Genomic DNA, 15,307 nt, shown 5'->3' with positions numbered 1-15,307 from the left:
AAAGTAAAGCCAGGAAGTCAATTAGAATGGATGTTTTTCTGACTGCTGCCCTCATTTCTCTGTCTCATGTTCACTGGCGAATGAAGGCAACAGATACCCGGCTCCTCGGTCTCAAATGGGAGAAATCTTTCCTCGGAAGCACTTAGTAAAAACAAACATAGGCATGATGTGAAACCATGAGCCTCACAAACCCCTGGAGATGGGTAGTGTGTCAGTTCCACCCCCTCGATGGTGGCCCAATCTCCCAAGAAGCTGAGGTCACTAGTTGTAACCTTTTACCCTCTTAGGAATAAAATCAAATACGGAGATTTATAGTTTATTCATATATACGTTGAATATGAAACCGTAATATCTCGTGTGACAACAAACACAGCCTGTTCTGCCTCAGAGACAGAGTAAACAACTCTCACTACATAAAAAAAGGGCTACAATCTGAGAACACATCAGTTATCCCTGCTCATTCAGGTTGTTAAAATCACACAAGTGAGACTGAAACAAACTTGTTTTTTATTTAGCTTGTTCCATGTGGTCAGAAGAGAGGGTGGATTTGGAGTGTTGAAAGCCGTCATGCTTTTTCTCCTCTCCAGTCAGCAGCGTCTGTCAGCTCTGCCACAGTTCTGTCTAATAAACCAGCTCTGTCGACCGGTAGGGTTTCCTGCCTGAAGGCTCCCTTGCCAAATAGAGTAACTTTGAAGAAAAAGAGAATTCTCAGGCTACACGGCTTCTCTTTGTGTCATCATCTCTCTATCAGATCCCCGTTTTGTGCTCAATTAGCGAATCTTACAAAGTGCCTTTTATTGAGCTCTCAGAGAGACAAAAGTGACTTATTCGCATCGCTGTTCTCTCCACAGAGGCAACGACAAATAAGACCTTGTTTATTTTTTTAAAAAAAAGGAGAAAAATAATTAAATTAGTGGAGGCAAGATCCAAGTCGGATAACCCACCAGGTTTTAAATTTTAATTTGAAAAGCACAAACGCACGTCGCAGCAAGGGCAGACTTTGTGTATTCTGTCCAGAGGGTATCAATTCAATGGCAGCAGAATGATGCTTATTCACGTCGTCTGTCTTTTGTTATCTTTTTGTCTTAGGTGCAAGTGTAACCTGCATGCCAACAGCTGTGTGTTTGACAAGGGGAAGCTGGGCTGTGAGTGTGAACACAACACCACAGGGCCAGACTGCAGCCGCTGTAAGAGGCACTACCACGGAAGAGCCTGGAGTGTGGGCTCCTACCTCCCTATACCCAAAGGAACGGCAAATATATGTAAGTATATCAGTATTTCTTATGTTTTGGAGGATAAAGATTGGCCATACAGACTGTTGGTGCCGGTAGTAACATACCATTTTCAGTCTGGCTACAGCAGACACTGTTATCTGATGCAATAACGAAACATTGTACCTTTTACTCTTTGCTCCTGAGAGATTGTTGCACCTCTTTATCATATTACCTCTTTGCTTCTGGGCTGCACCTCTCTGAATGTCTTCTTTTGGGTGGTGGACTTAGTAATCTTCCTGCAGTACAAAAGGAAGTGCAATTTTTATTGGAAAGTATATCGGAAAGTAAAACTTGAATAACTGCCTCGCGGTTGTATGCCTCCTCCAACCATCATTTTATCCAATTAAACATGTGTGTATTGTTGAACTATGTCCAAAAATGTGTTTTGTGGGGACAAAGTGACCTTTGACCAGCACATTTTAATCAGTTCATGAAGAGGTTTGTGCCAAATTTGAAGAAATCACTCAAGGCATTCCTTAGTTGTTGCGCTCAAGAAAATGAGATGGACAAAGTGACCTTGACTTTTAAGCCCAAAAATCAAATCAGTTCATCCTCGAGTCCATGTGGATGTTTGTGCTGAATTCTCGTTCAAGAGAATGTGACAGACGGACAACCTAAAAATATAACGCCTCCGGCCACAGCTGTCATTGGCATAAAAACAACTTTGGCCATTTGTTTAAACTCTTGAGGTCAAACTCCCTCTTTTCTTATGTGTTTCTTATATGTCTTATGTCTCTACTAACTCAGAAGCAAAGATGGAACTAACAGAACATCATTCTCTACTCTCAAAATCTCTTTAAGTCTGTTAAGACATATAGTGAAATTAATATTTGCCTCGCATCATGTGTATGGATTTGACAACTGGACCATTTGTATTTTGTGCCCAAAAACAGCTTAGAAACTGTACAGACTTCGCTGTAAGCTAGCTAGCAACAAACGCGCAGCTTGTGACTGTTGGAGGGTGTCTGTGTTCAGCTCAGCCGTCTGGCCATCCACTGACTCCTCGATAGTTTTGACCCCTTTCATCTCACATTCAAAGCCCATCCTTGAGCAGGCACAGGGTTTTCAGTAAGACGGTAAGATACAGTGGAAAGCTCCTCAAAAGGCTTGTAAGTGAACCTTTAGCTCACATTATTTTGTCAAACAGGTAGTTTTAGTCGTCTAAATGTAACCTATACTTGAACCAGATAGGTGGCCGATCAGAAAACCCTGTTGAGAGCCATTTTCAGAACAGTCTTATGGGTCATTTTGGAAGGCAGTGATGACCATTAATCTATTTTGTTATCTAGATGTGAGCACTTGTTGAGTGGGTTAGGTTTGTTTTGTATGGACTTCATAATTGAAAAGTCATGGTGTGTTTTAGTCATTCAGTAATCGAACACAACGTCCTTCCAATACATTAGCAATGAATTTACTTTGTGTGACCTAATGCTTGATATTTTTCTGCCTGTTCACATGGTAGATTTGGGGCAGACGGTGCTCTTTTGCATTATCCCCATTATAATCTTGGACGGGAGTTGAGTCGCATTTATCAAATCCCAGGCCTGAGGCAGGGGGTTCATTGCCTCAATAAATCTAATACAGCCACTCAGGGATGTGGTGGTGGACGGCCAGGCGAGGCCAGATGGAGGGAGATCTAGCCCTCTGGTCCTCGGTTCACACTGACTCAGTCTTCAGTCAGAAACTCTCATGGCAGCAGTCTGCTGGGATTGAACTCAATTTTTCTTTTTCAAATGCTCAGTTTGATTGTCTGACTTGAATTCTCAGACATGGTGCTCCGATTAGATTTGTACAGAGATGTGATATTGATATTGATCCACTTTTTTTTGGTGTACATTTGTACAGTCAGTAACAGCGCATTGTCTTGGTCCTCTATGGGCTATTTATTGATGAATTAGAGCATCACACAGTCATTTGTATGAGTCTTATGTATGTTATGAGTCTGTGGTTGTGTATGCAATGCATGTGCACAAAACTGTGGGTGTGAAACACATTTGATTGTGATTGGGAGTTTGTTTTTGGGAACGTCTGTGAACTCTAAGGAGATATTGCTGGATTTACCCCTGCACCTCTTCTGTGTTATGAGTCTCCCTGCAATGTGGTGCTCACTGTCAGATTGACAGGCCGTTATTAAAATATCCAACACTTGGCCGCATCTGCGCTGAACTGATGAAACCAAGGTCTAGCCATATCAAAAGCAATATTAGCACTTGTTTGGCAGTGGCATAAAATGCAATAATGTCACACATGGAAGTGACGTAGCAATATTGGTCCCCCAGGTGTTGAATGAACACATTTTTGTCTTGAATTATTCTTATTTCTCTCATATATAAAGCCCAGGCCCCGTAACATGCCTCTATCTATTATGTGAAGCTCATATTTCCTATGAGGATATTAAACATACAGGCCTCGTATCAAGACAAATATGCTGAACGTGCAAAACGTAATTACGGTCTAATAGCTTTCATCTGTCATCAAGTCTTCCTTTTTAATAATGGAAGTCATTTATCTCACAGGTAGGAACAGGGCGAGGTCTATTACATATTCAAATCCCTGCACATGCAGATATATGGACATACATGACCCTTCATCTGATAAATTAGAGCCCAAAATGGAGCGCTGCGTTGCTATGGGCCATAGCTGTCAGCAGCAGAGTGACTGAGAGTGATTCAAATCCAAGGCTTCCCTAAAAGAAGGAGGAGAAAAAAATCTGTAAGTAGCCTGGAGAGCAGAAGAGGAATCACTTTGAGAATTATGTTGACAGTCCACTTTGCAGAAAGCGTCAACTCATCTTGTGTTCAAAAGCAGGTTCGCAGGTTAAGAGGAGTTGGGGCTGAGAGTTTGATCAGACTGTAGAATGTGCTTTGGCTTCAAAGGGCAATATTGCTTGCCCTCCATTTCTCACACAGAACAACTATTGGTTAGGAATTGCCATTTACTTGCTTTCTTGCAAATAGCAGCATAAGATCTGTGCTTTTCCTGCTGCAGCAGTGTTGTGACAGCCCCAAGCTGATAACGAAGTGATGAATAGGGTACAAACGATATGAAACCCCACTGAAACATGATCACAGACGGACAAAGTGATAAAGCACGAGAAAATTATCAGAATTTGCGCTAATTGTGGGGTAGGTTGTCCCTGCTGATTACATTAACGCAACACAAAGATGGTGAATCCACAGCCAGATACTGAGAACACAAAGGCGTTCAGACAAAGCCTGCTACGGGGCTGCCAACGTCAGCTCCAGCTCACACATAGGACCTATTTCAATGGTTGGAAATGTAATTCATTTTTCAGCATATTGTCTTCGATTTACAATCAATCATTTTCGTTATTCTTCCATTTCTTTGATTTATCTCAGTTTTCTATAAACTAGCTAATAACACTAACCTGACAATCGGAGCAGATAAACAAACTTTATTAACTATTTGCAGATGCTGTATGACTGGTTTGGTTCAGAGATTCGTTGATTCAAAGATGATTGATTAAAAGCTAATAGCAGATAAGGACGGCAAACATAAGTTTATTTGAAACAACGCTGATGAAAAGACTTTCTGCATCTAGATTTATGATTCTGTTGACATTTTGTCTTTGGCAGACCTGTTATTATCATCAGAAGTAGGCGGGTGTTTGGACCATGCTGTGGTCGGGTTCTCTGCAGAGCCATGACCGCTGTTAATCAGGGGACACAGTGGAGATCAATTTGATAAGTGTTGGTGGGCTTTGAGTTATTCAAGGAAAACAAGTATGTTTTCTCTTGCAGTAAAGTTTGAAAAGTTACATTACATGAGTCCATGCTTTCATAAAACACTGTTTCTGTGCTCTTTACGCAGGTATCCCCAGTAATCATGGACCAGTGCGTAAGTTGATCAAGCTTTTTAAAATTGGCATGCTGACTAATGTCTTCCTCCCCCAGTGATGACTAACTCTTGTTTGACTGATGATGTTGGTGTGAGAAAGTGTTTTGTACATTACCATTATCATTCATCAGTATGTTTTCCAAGGCATTTATGTAGGATTACATCTTAATATCCTACTTTTATGAATGGAAGTAAACCTGTGCATGGTGTGAGAAAACCCTACTTTCTCCAATGCAGTTCATTCCTAAGACTTTAAATATAAAAGAAACTAATACAATGTTCTTATCCCATTGACACATTTTCTATTTAGTTTTAAAAATGATTGATATTTTATTACAAATTATTTATACTTATACTGATACATACATTCCTGCTAATAGTTTTGCAAACCATGCTATACTGCTATATATATTTTATATTTTTGGAAATACCTGCCTTTCTGGGAAATGATTTTCATATATTTCCATGTAGCATCAAAACCAATGAGTAGTTAACTTAATGACAATGGAGCTTTGGAAACTTTACACGATTTTAATATTGTACAGAAATTAATGGAAATGGACCAATGTAAAAACAATTCCTGAGATGTGTTCCACTTTCCCGGCATCCATTGTTTGAAAGGAGGAAATACCATAAAACTCTGCAGCATGCTTTGCAAAATGGTCAGCAGTATAATACAAACTTAAAACACTACTATGATGTAAGATTAAATGACTTGCTAGTTCATAAAATACTGTAGTAGTCCTGCATGTTTGGGCATGTTTGGGCTCCCTTCCACACTAGAATATTTGCTCTAAGCTGGTTTTAACAGAACGATATTTGCCCAAAGCCAGAGAAAAAAAAGAAAAAAAAATGTCATGAAGACATGGCTCCCATCATGCATCCTTAAGCATGTTGATGCCTGAAGGCAACTCCTCATACTGGATAACAAAAGCAGCTACCATATGTACATGTTTCTGCCTTTGTCTTGTGGAAGATTCACTCATTTAAGCTGCATGCACACAATTTTACATCAGTTCATTTACTAATCCAAAACACGTGGCAGAAACTCTCCAATAAATGTGAGGCAAACCAGCCCAGATAACTCACAGATTATTGTAAAAAAGACAAAAACAAGAATCTCTGCATGCTGTCCCTGTGCTTTAACTACATAACAGCATGAAAAATATGACAACTCAGTGTAATATATAACTTTTCCCATCTTTACGCAGATCGAGCAAATGCTTCATCTCTTGGTGTTGCAAATCGTAACCAAGGTAGGCTTATAGGCTTTGTAACTTCAGCATGACATTAATAATACATAGAAACAACTGACTGCTTATTGATTGGCAATTTGCACAAAAAAAAAAAAAAGTGTAATGTAGAATTTGCAAATAGGTTGTTTCCCCAGAGCCGAGATGCTTTCATTCTGCATGCACACAAACACACGCTTACAAGGAAGACTTTTTGTTGTGAGAACACTATAGGGAATGGACCACAAGCCTCATGATCACCAAGTCCACAGCCTCCTAACCCCTTTGATCATGCCCTCTTTTTAATTACCAAGAATGCTCTCTGGGGGTGGACCCTCTATGCCGTGTTCACAAGGAAAAAAAGGATAGAGGAGAAGGAGAGGGAAGGAGAGAAGAGGCTTCAGGGGGGTTTATGTAGATTGATCTCAAGCTATCTCCGGCTAATCCTCAAACCCAGATATCCTGTGTAGTGAGTGTTAAGTTGCATCTGCACCACTGCTCTCACATCCAGGAGAGAAAGAAATTTAAAGAGGACTTTCAGGATTTCCACTATTGAGACGGGGTGTTTTCTTCTCCTCTCTGGACTCACAAAGCTGGGAACGAGGTGCACCTTTGAAAATAATCCAGTCTTTGCTGCAGTCAGAGGTGAAAGGAAGCCGGTTACTGCACTGGAGTGGATTACAAGCAACTCTGCTTTCTTGTGTAATCTGCATCATTTCCATACAAAAGAGTCACAACACAGAATCAATCTGACCTATAACAATTTCAATGAAAAGCTTTCATTTGGTCTATTCTGCACTTACTTTAGCAATTCTAACTGCCCCATGACAGTATGTGTTTTCATAGGAAAAATCCTCTGGTGCAAAGAGAGGTGACATTTTATACTGCAACAGTCTCTGAAACAAAAACAAGATAGTTATTTAGCATTTGCAATAGGTACTAAATGGGCTGCAACTGAGGATTGTTTTTGGTATTGATTAATCAACAAAAAATATATTGATGAATCAATGTAGCTATAAAAGGTTATTACAAACTTAAAATGTCCCACAGTCAATGGTGACATATTGTTTTTGTCTGACCAACAGTCTACAATGATATAAAAACAGAGAAAATAGATAAATGCTCATATTTGTGAAGCTGGAGGCAGATCATTATTATAATTTATTTTGCTTGATTGATTTGATCATGTAAAAATAAAGATTAAAAAGTAATCATTACATACGTGAACCAGTGTGGACTTAAATAATGGCTATTCCGTAAGTATTTTTAAATGATCTTAAAAAGTAGCAATATTTCAAAAGAACAGTTAGACATTCTGGGAAATATGCTTAACTTAGCATAAAGCCTGGACTCTTTGTTTTAAAATTTGCCAAACAGCACCTCTAAACCTTACAAAGAAATGTGTTGCTTCTCATTTCTTGACAAGAAAACAGCCATGAAGAACTAGCGGAGACTCCAGGAAGTCACTACATCCAGCCACTGTTTTCCAATAAATAGTAACGACATGTAGCTCCCCATAAAACTACAACTTCTCATTTTTACATTTCTGTTTGTGTACAGATTAAACAAACAAAATTCAACATTCGTGAGCTTTATTTGTGCTGGTAGGCATATTTTTCAACAAAGTCAAACTAGCCTGCTTCCACTCTGTGCTATGCTAAGCTAACAGGCTGCTGCTGGTGGCTTAACATTGTTGCATGAGCGTGGTACCAATCTTCTCTAACTCTCAGCAAGAAAAAACTTTTTTTTTTTTTTTTAAATATTCCTCGAATGGTACTTTTCGTATCTACCAATTCTGCCTTGACAAGCATTTACCAATACAGGACTTGAGTGAAAAGAAAATCAGACAATTTCTATCTTCAGATGCAGTTTTGTATCATTGCCACTGTCAAGTGCTACTATGCAACTGACACCCTTTATTGAACTTCAGAGCCTCAAGTCATGACTAATGACGAAGCCTTCATGTTAATATGATAACAGGAGGCACGGTTGAATGCTGGGTTTCAGCTTACCCTGACACCATGGCAAAAAGACATTGATCCAATGTAATAGAAGCAATACAATTCTTGCTCAAAGTATATAATTAGCAGATCCTGTATCTGAAAACCTGTCTCCAATTATAGTTAATTGCACTGGGGAATCTATAGTTAGTTCATTTTTTTAAAATATTAAATTAATCACTATGAGCAACTATAGTATAAATAACTACCATATTTGTTCCCTGTATATAATTAAATGGAGATGCTTTTTCTGTAACTAGAATTAAAGTTGTATGCCTCCGCCAACAAGTCATGTTGCAATTAACATCCATGCCTGTTCCAAATGTCATCACTTCATCATTTTATCCTATTAGACATTGGGGTGAAATTGTCATAATTAGCATATGAAATCTTGAGTTATGGCCTAAAACATGTTTTGTGAGGTCACAGTGAACTTTGACCACCAAAATCTAATCAATTCATCCTTAATTCCTAGCAATGGACATTTGTGCCAAATTTGAAGAAATTCCCTCGAGGTGTTTTTGAGATATCACGCTCACAAGAATAAAAAAAAAAAAAAAAAAAAAGCGGGGGAATCTGTAATACCATAACTCAGTGTCTGGCTTCACATGACTGCAACCAAACTCAGTGATTCATGTAATATTACAATAAGAATTTACTCATAAAAGACTGGCTATTCGGAATTTATTGCTATCACACACAAAATAAATCTTCTACAAAACGCTGGTATCTCATAAACTTGGTCTTAGAGTACTGAGGCTGTTAAGAGAACTGCCTGATTATGTTTATGACAGGGATACTCAATTTATGGCTGCATGCCAAATAGGGTGCAGGGTGGCCCACTGACCATTTTCTAGTTCACAATTAAAATAAACTGATTTACAATGTGATTTTTTTTAATTTATCTTTTTTTACTCTCAAATAAGGTGCCAGAAAAACAACATCATCAAAATAGACTAATAGAGCTCGTTTATGAACAAAAAGTCTAGGGGAAGTTCCCCCAGACCCCCCGACAGAGGTTAACCCCCCAATGTTTGAACGGTTTATTAACTGGCCCATGGCCTCCTGTTATTTAACAGAAGTGATCCCCGGGCAAAGCAAGTTGAGTATTCCTGGTTTTCAACAAAAACTAGACTGCTCAAAAAAGCCAATATGTCCAATATCTCAGTATCATAGTAGACTAACTGTGCTCTAATTCACAAAAACATAACAGAATGTGGCACAGAACAGACAAGACAAAATCACATTTGAAAAAAACCACACCTTTCAATGTCATTATGTTTCCAGTCACACAAGCAGCAATATGACTAATAAGAATAATTATCTCAGCTCTTGGTCCATCCGGTCTATCACTGTTGTGTTGTTGCTGTGGTGAATTTTCTCCATGTTGCTTCGTGCAACACCAAGGATAGATCTGTCATAACAGTTATACTGCTAAAATGTCACACATCTGACGGAGGTGCGAGGTGCCAATATGTCCCAGAGAGAGTCCGCTGGTGTTTAGCCAGGACTCAAATTGCTGCTTTCTCACTTGCTGCCAGCATAAGACACAGTGTCACGCAGGGCGAGTTTGTCGACACCCCTATATAAAGATACAGTTATATGGTAAAAAAAAAAAAAAAAAAAAAAGTTCAAACAGCATGATATTGTGTTTCATTATTAATTATTAAAGGGGCACTCTAATTCTGATGATTCTTTGTTAGTCTTTCTCTTCCCTAATGTTATGGAAATGCAATACTAAATTGACTAAATGCCCTTTTAAACATTCGTTCTGTTTCCATCTACACATTTGGCTTTCTCATATGAGATTTCATTTCAGACACTAATTTGTCTCACTGTGTTGAGTTGAAAGTTTCCCCAGACATGTTCATCTTATCTATAATAGATAGGAAACGAAGATACCAACTTACAAACTTTATTAATTCACATATACCCCGTCACTATGTGAGTTTTTTTCTGAGCGACACAGAATAATTGACTTATTTTTCTCTGTATTTTTTCATGACAGCAGGGCCCTGTGGCTCCACAAAAACACTGCAGGCTTAAGCCTCGGCCTCTGCAGACTAATTGGGCTACAAATGCTTTTAGAAAGACAATGGTCCTGAGGGTCTGCTGGAGGACACAGAGATTATCCTTTGGCCACAGGAAACAAAGTTAATGTGTAGACTAGACGATGGAGACGCTGCTGATCCCATGGTAATTTTGACCAAAACATACAGAGCAGGTGTTTTCAATTAGCTGTAAAATAGAAAGCTGCTTTGAAATTACTGATTGGGGTGTAACCAGAAGGCCATTATTGTTTGAACGCAGTGAGGATAGGAGAGCAGCACTCTGTAATTCAGGGGTCCATTGGTATGCATGCAAAGTTCAAGGACAGACAATTTTGCACTAGTAAGGTGCTCATTTTTCGGGCATGATTGGACTGACTAGAAGCCTTAATCCTGTCAAACTTGGACCACGACTGTCAGCGCCTGAGACATATTTTGGCTGGGCTTAGAGGAATACTTCACCCACAAAATGACCACTTCTATATCAATTACTTGCCCTGTGTTACTTTGAATTCTTGAAGAAAACTTTGTTTTTCTCGCATGCCTCCCCACTGAATGAAGAATAAAAGAGAAAAATTGTGACGAATTGAAGTACAGTAAATAGGGGCCGTGTTAAACAACAGCAAAACTATATGAAACTATGAAACTATATGAATTAGTTTACAAACTTTCACACAACTTGTGCAGTAAAATCCAAGTCTCATTTATACAGTTTCATGCCAACTAATTCCCAAACACATGGGTTTTTGGTAAAAACTTTACTATTCAAAACACGTCTGAATAAACAGGCCCACGCTTGACCAGGCGCTTTACTCGTCTGTGTTAGTCTGAAGTGTCAGATAGTAAGGTTTTAGTGAAAATGCATGCGTTTGGGAAGTAGTGAGCATACGACGGGATAAATGAGACGTGGATTACTGACTACTGTTGTGTGACACTAGTTTGGCTGTCGGTAAACACGGCACCTGTTTACTTCAATCCATCAAGACTTTTCATCTTCATTTTGATTCCGCTTTATTGTGGAGGTATGCAAAAAAAATTATTAATCACTTGGGATCAGTGGAAACAAGTTACAGAACGTTGACATATTTCCACATTTTAAGTTGATATTGCAAACTTATTAAACAGATGATTCACACATCCCACAGACACGTCAACATTAACATGTATTTGGTAGGAGCTGAAAGACACTTAAATCCACGTAGAGCTGAAGGTACTACAGAGTTCATTGTACGTATAGTAATTTAATCCTTGCATCACCAGGTAATTGTAAAATATGTACTCAATATTGTGCTTTGTGCAAAATCTACAGTAGAGAAACTTTCAGTGGTCGTGACAGAGAGACATGGCGTGCCAGCCACTAATACAGCCACTAATAATATCAGAATTGTAATCTAACCCCTTTCACCGCTGCACTAACTGCCTCTGATTATGAAAATGATCATTTTATCATTTGAATTATTCGTTTTCTTGTTCAGTATTGATTTGCCCTTTAAATTAACCTGGAATGTAAACAAACAGCTTATTCCCGACATGATCTGCAGATCAGGGTCTGTTGTGTCTGTTTTTGGGGTTTCATTTAAATATAAGTATTATGATGTCTATTCAAGTTTTGTGAACAAAAAAAATTGTAATCTATCTAAAACATCAATTGTAAATGATTGTCTTCTTGTCAGTCTCTGAATCAAAGAGCAGTGGCTTCTTGCCAGACTCATTACTTTTGCACCAGTGTTCAACAATCACACGGAGAGAAATCTATCATGCAACGCAGCCCCAAGACCTGCTGCATTTTAAGTCAGGAGTTAGATTGACTGTTAGAGCTGCTCTTATAATGCTACCCTTATCAACCTGTCTATAAAAAAAAACATACAAACAGTTTAACACAACAAGGCTGTCATACCAAACCTCTCAGGGTTTCTGAAAGTAGAGGCAGACGAGGCAACGAAAAGAGTAATTTACAGCACTTCATCACAGAATTATTGAAAAATCCAATATTGATGATAAAATCCCTCTTTCCACAGGTGGACTTTCCATTTTAAGCACATAACAGCAGTGGTGTCTGTGTGAAGGGGACGGTGATCTTATTAAGTTAAATGCAATACCAATGCCTTTTTAATCAGTTTTGGCAGGAGCAATGACGAGGCTATTTGTTGCGTTTATTCTGATGCATGAGCCACATTACAGAAAACCAAAAATGTGATTAGTATTTATGCAAGTATAGATATCCAATTACACTAAAATCTCTTGGCAAATATTACCTCTTCCAGGATTTCACCTCCGCCAGCAGAGAGGCTTCCTGGAATAATTGAGTCCTGAGTTGTTGTCTGTAAATGTGAATATTGCTTTATGGAGTCCTAATCAATCTATAGGAAAACAAAGAAATGTTTGGTGGCCACTAGAACAATGCAGTCCTGGATTTTACAGAATTTTCCTCTAACAGGGAATTGTATTGTTTGTTGTAAGGTTAACCGCAGAGAATAAAACTGGTGATTTACAAAAAAAAATGCTTATTTCCATATCAAAGGCAGTGGTGGTGCAGGTGGAGCCAGGAATCAATCCCATGTCTTCTCCTCTTTCTGTTCTTTGAGTGTCATTGGGCCAGAGGGAACACAAATTGTATTCTCCTGTCCTGCACAAGGGGGCTGTTTCACCATGCTCCAGCATCCTTTGATTCACTAATCATTAATTTCACCTCATCACTGCCATGGTTTGTTTGCTCTTTTGTTTTGCCTGGATTATTTGCTCTGAAGTCCCTTTGGTGCTCCTAAAATAACCACAAATCCATAAAACGTCTGTCTGTGTTCTTTTGTCATAAACAATCATTCATGGAAAGGGTTGTCACAGGCTGTAGGCTGCATTCAAGTATTCATACAGTATGTGCCCTGGTTATCTGTCTCCTCGTCCTCTGCCCACTCCTCCACTGAAGTCCTTGGCTTCACCCTCCCTAATGTGTCAGCTGTGCTCTAAGGACACAGAGCGAAGCAGACAGGACAAGCAGAGGCAGCTTGTGCCCTGTGAACTTGCCTGTTTATGTTCTCTGCCACCTTATCACTGAGTGATCTATTAATCACCCCTTCCTGTCTCCTCTGCCCTTTTTACTTTGTCTCCGTAGCTCGGGTGTGTGACAACGCGATGCTGCGCTGTCAGAACGGTGGCTCTTGCCACCACCATCAGCGTTGCCACTGTTCTCCCGGCTTCACGGGCGTCCTGTGCGAGAGAGCTCGCTGCCAGGGCCCCGGGGAGTGTGATGACCAATTGTCTGGACGGGCCTCCCTCCATCATCCTCCCATCCGCCGCCGGCTCGCTCTCACCCTTGTAGTGCTCCCGCTATTGATTGTTTCCCTTTGCTGAGAGGCCTGAACGGCCTCCCATCCTCAACCAAAACCCTAAAACCACATATGTTGAGACTGAACTCTCAACCTTAATTACATGAAGGAGAAACGATGTGTGGACAATATGCTCAGCATACAATATAAGTAACTCTTTTGTATATCCAAGGCCACAGTGGTGGAAGACTTGCTAGTGCGACAGATTGTGCACTGATCGGTTAAACTGAATGTTAAATGGATTTTTGAAAGGCTTGGTGAAGTCACTGCTGTCTTATAGTGTCACAGAGGAAGCGGTTGGAGCCCTCCCTTTGTGATTATGTCATTGGCTGATACTTCATTAACAGCAGACTGGAGACTCAGATAGAGCTACCAACACTCTGAGAGCAAACTGTACAAAACTAGACACATGATTTCTAAGTATCATCTGAACTTATTAAAAAATAATAATGTGTACGGGGGACATCTTACTTGCCACCTTCTCCTCTCCTTTCCTCACTCTTCCCTCTGTCCTTCACCTTCTCCTCCCTGTGCTTTGGTGACTCTGGTGATTTTACGTTGCTGAAAGGGTGTCTGTTGTTTTGCCAAACGCTGCACATGTATTATTATCAAGCCCCTTGACAAGAACCAATCTAATACTTTTTCTTTTTCTTTTTCAGAGGCTTTGTAGTCACGCTTGCGCTCACAAGTTGTAACATACTGTAACTGTATTTAATTTTTGTATAAAACAGATATTTTCATGACTAAGCAAAACAAAAAGATGTATTACTTGTTTTCTATTGCTGCCGACCGGTCCTAGATGTGGGCCATGAGTGCACAAACAGTTTGGTTGTATCATTTCTTTGCTTGTGTGGCACATGGTTCTCTTCATTTGAGAGCTGCTGTCAAAACTATGTTTACAGTACACACTTACACAATACACTTCCACCAAAGGGAAAAATGTCTTGTTGTTGAACAGTAGTCATTTTATTAAGTAGTAACATATGAGACCAGATGTGGAGTGAAACAGTGTATTGTTTGTAGATACGTACAAGCCGATGACAATAGCTGAATGTCATTTTAAAGGATTTTTTGAAAGCTATCAATACCAATCGTTGACCTATTCACTGAAGCAACAGTTACTGATGGCAATAGATCAGTCAACAAATTAATTCCTAGTTGTATGACTACAGTTGGTTTCTTTTTCTAATGTGTTGTAACCATCCTTGTTGTGCTCATGAAACATGGGAGAATCAGAAGAATCTCAAGCCGAAATCCCATCTGCTTTATGTAAATTTAACAAGAAGACTTGGAAAAAAAAGGAGATTGCACGGCTGTCGCAGAGGTTGTCCAGCTCAAATCTGTAATCAAATCTAATCCTTGAATCAAATGGAAAGAGGGGAAGGTTTTCTGAGCTGGTACGGTTGAAAGCCTGCATCCTGCTGCGGGAGCCTCCGAGAAGTGACACGTTCAGGAAATGAGCTTTAATTCATGAAGGGTCAATGAATCGAAATGAAGTCGCTTCCCACTGGGTGACATACTGATCACTGAGACCAATTTCATTTGAGAGATTCATTTTCTTACCAAGGTTGT

The 15,307-nt window shown here is 39.5% G+C and overlaps 1 protein-coding gene across 2 annotated transcripts in view; it reads left to right on the top strand.

Annotated features, from left to right (window-relative positions):
• LOC137866208 (netrin-G1-like) overlaps positions 1-14,682 on the top strand; it is a 57,896-nt gene extending 43,214 nt beyond the window's left edge. The window contains exons 4-7 of one of the 2 annotated variants that reach the window (XM_068701958.1): positions 1,090-1,262; positions 5,106-5,132; positions 6,344-6,388; positions 13,522-14,682. In XM_068701958.1, coding sequence (XP_068558059.1) covers positions 1,090-1,262; positions 5,106-5,132; positions 6,344-6,388; positions 13,522-13,760 — 484 coding nt within the window. In that variant the 3' untranslated portion in view covers positions 13,761-14,682. The remainder of the gene's footprint in view (positions 1-1,089; positions 1,263-5,105; positions 5,133-6,343; positions 6,389-13,521) is intronic. The other variant, XM_068701959.1, reaches the window with a different exon arrangement.
• The last annotated feature ends 625 nt before the right edge of the window (positions 14,683-15,307 follow it).

This window comes from Cebidichthys violaceus, unplaced genomic scaffold (genome assembly GCF_023349555.1).
Source record: "Cebidichthys violaceus isolate CVI_PGR_0920_01 unplaced genomic scaffold, fCebVio1.0.p SCAF_8, whole genome shotgun sequence".
Classification (NCBI taxonomy): domain Eukaryota; kingdom Metazoa; phylum Chordata; class Actinopteri; order Perciformes; family Stichaeidae; genus Cebidichthys; species Cebidichthys violaceus.
The sequence above is the reverse complement of the archived record's forward strand: the minus strand, read 5'-3'. Positions and strand labels throughout refer to the sequence as shown.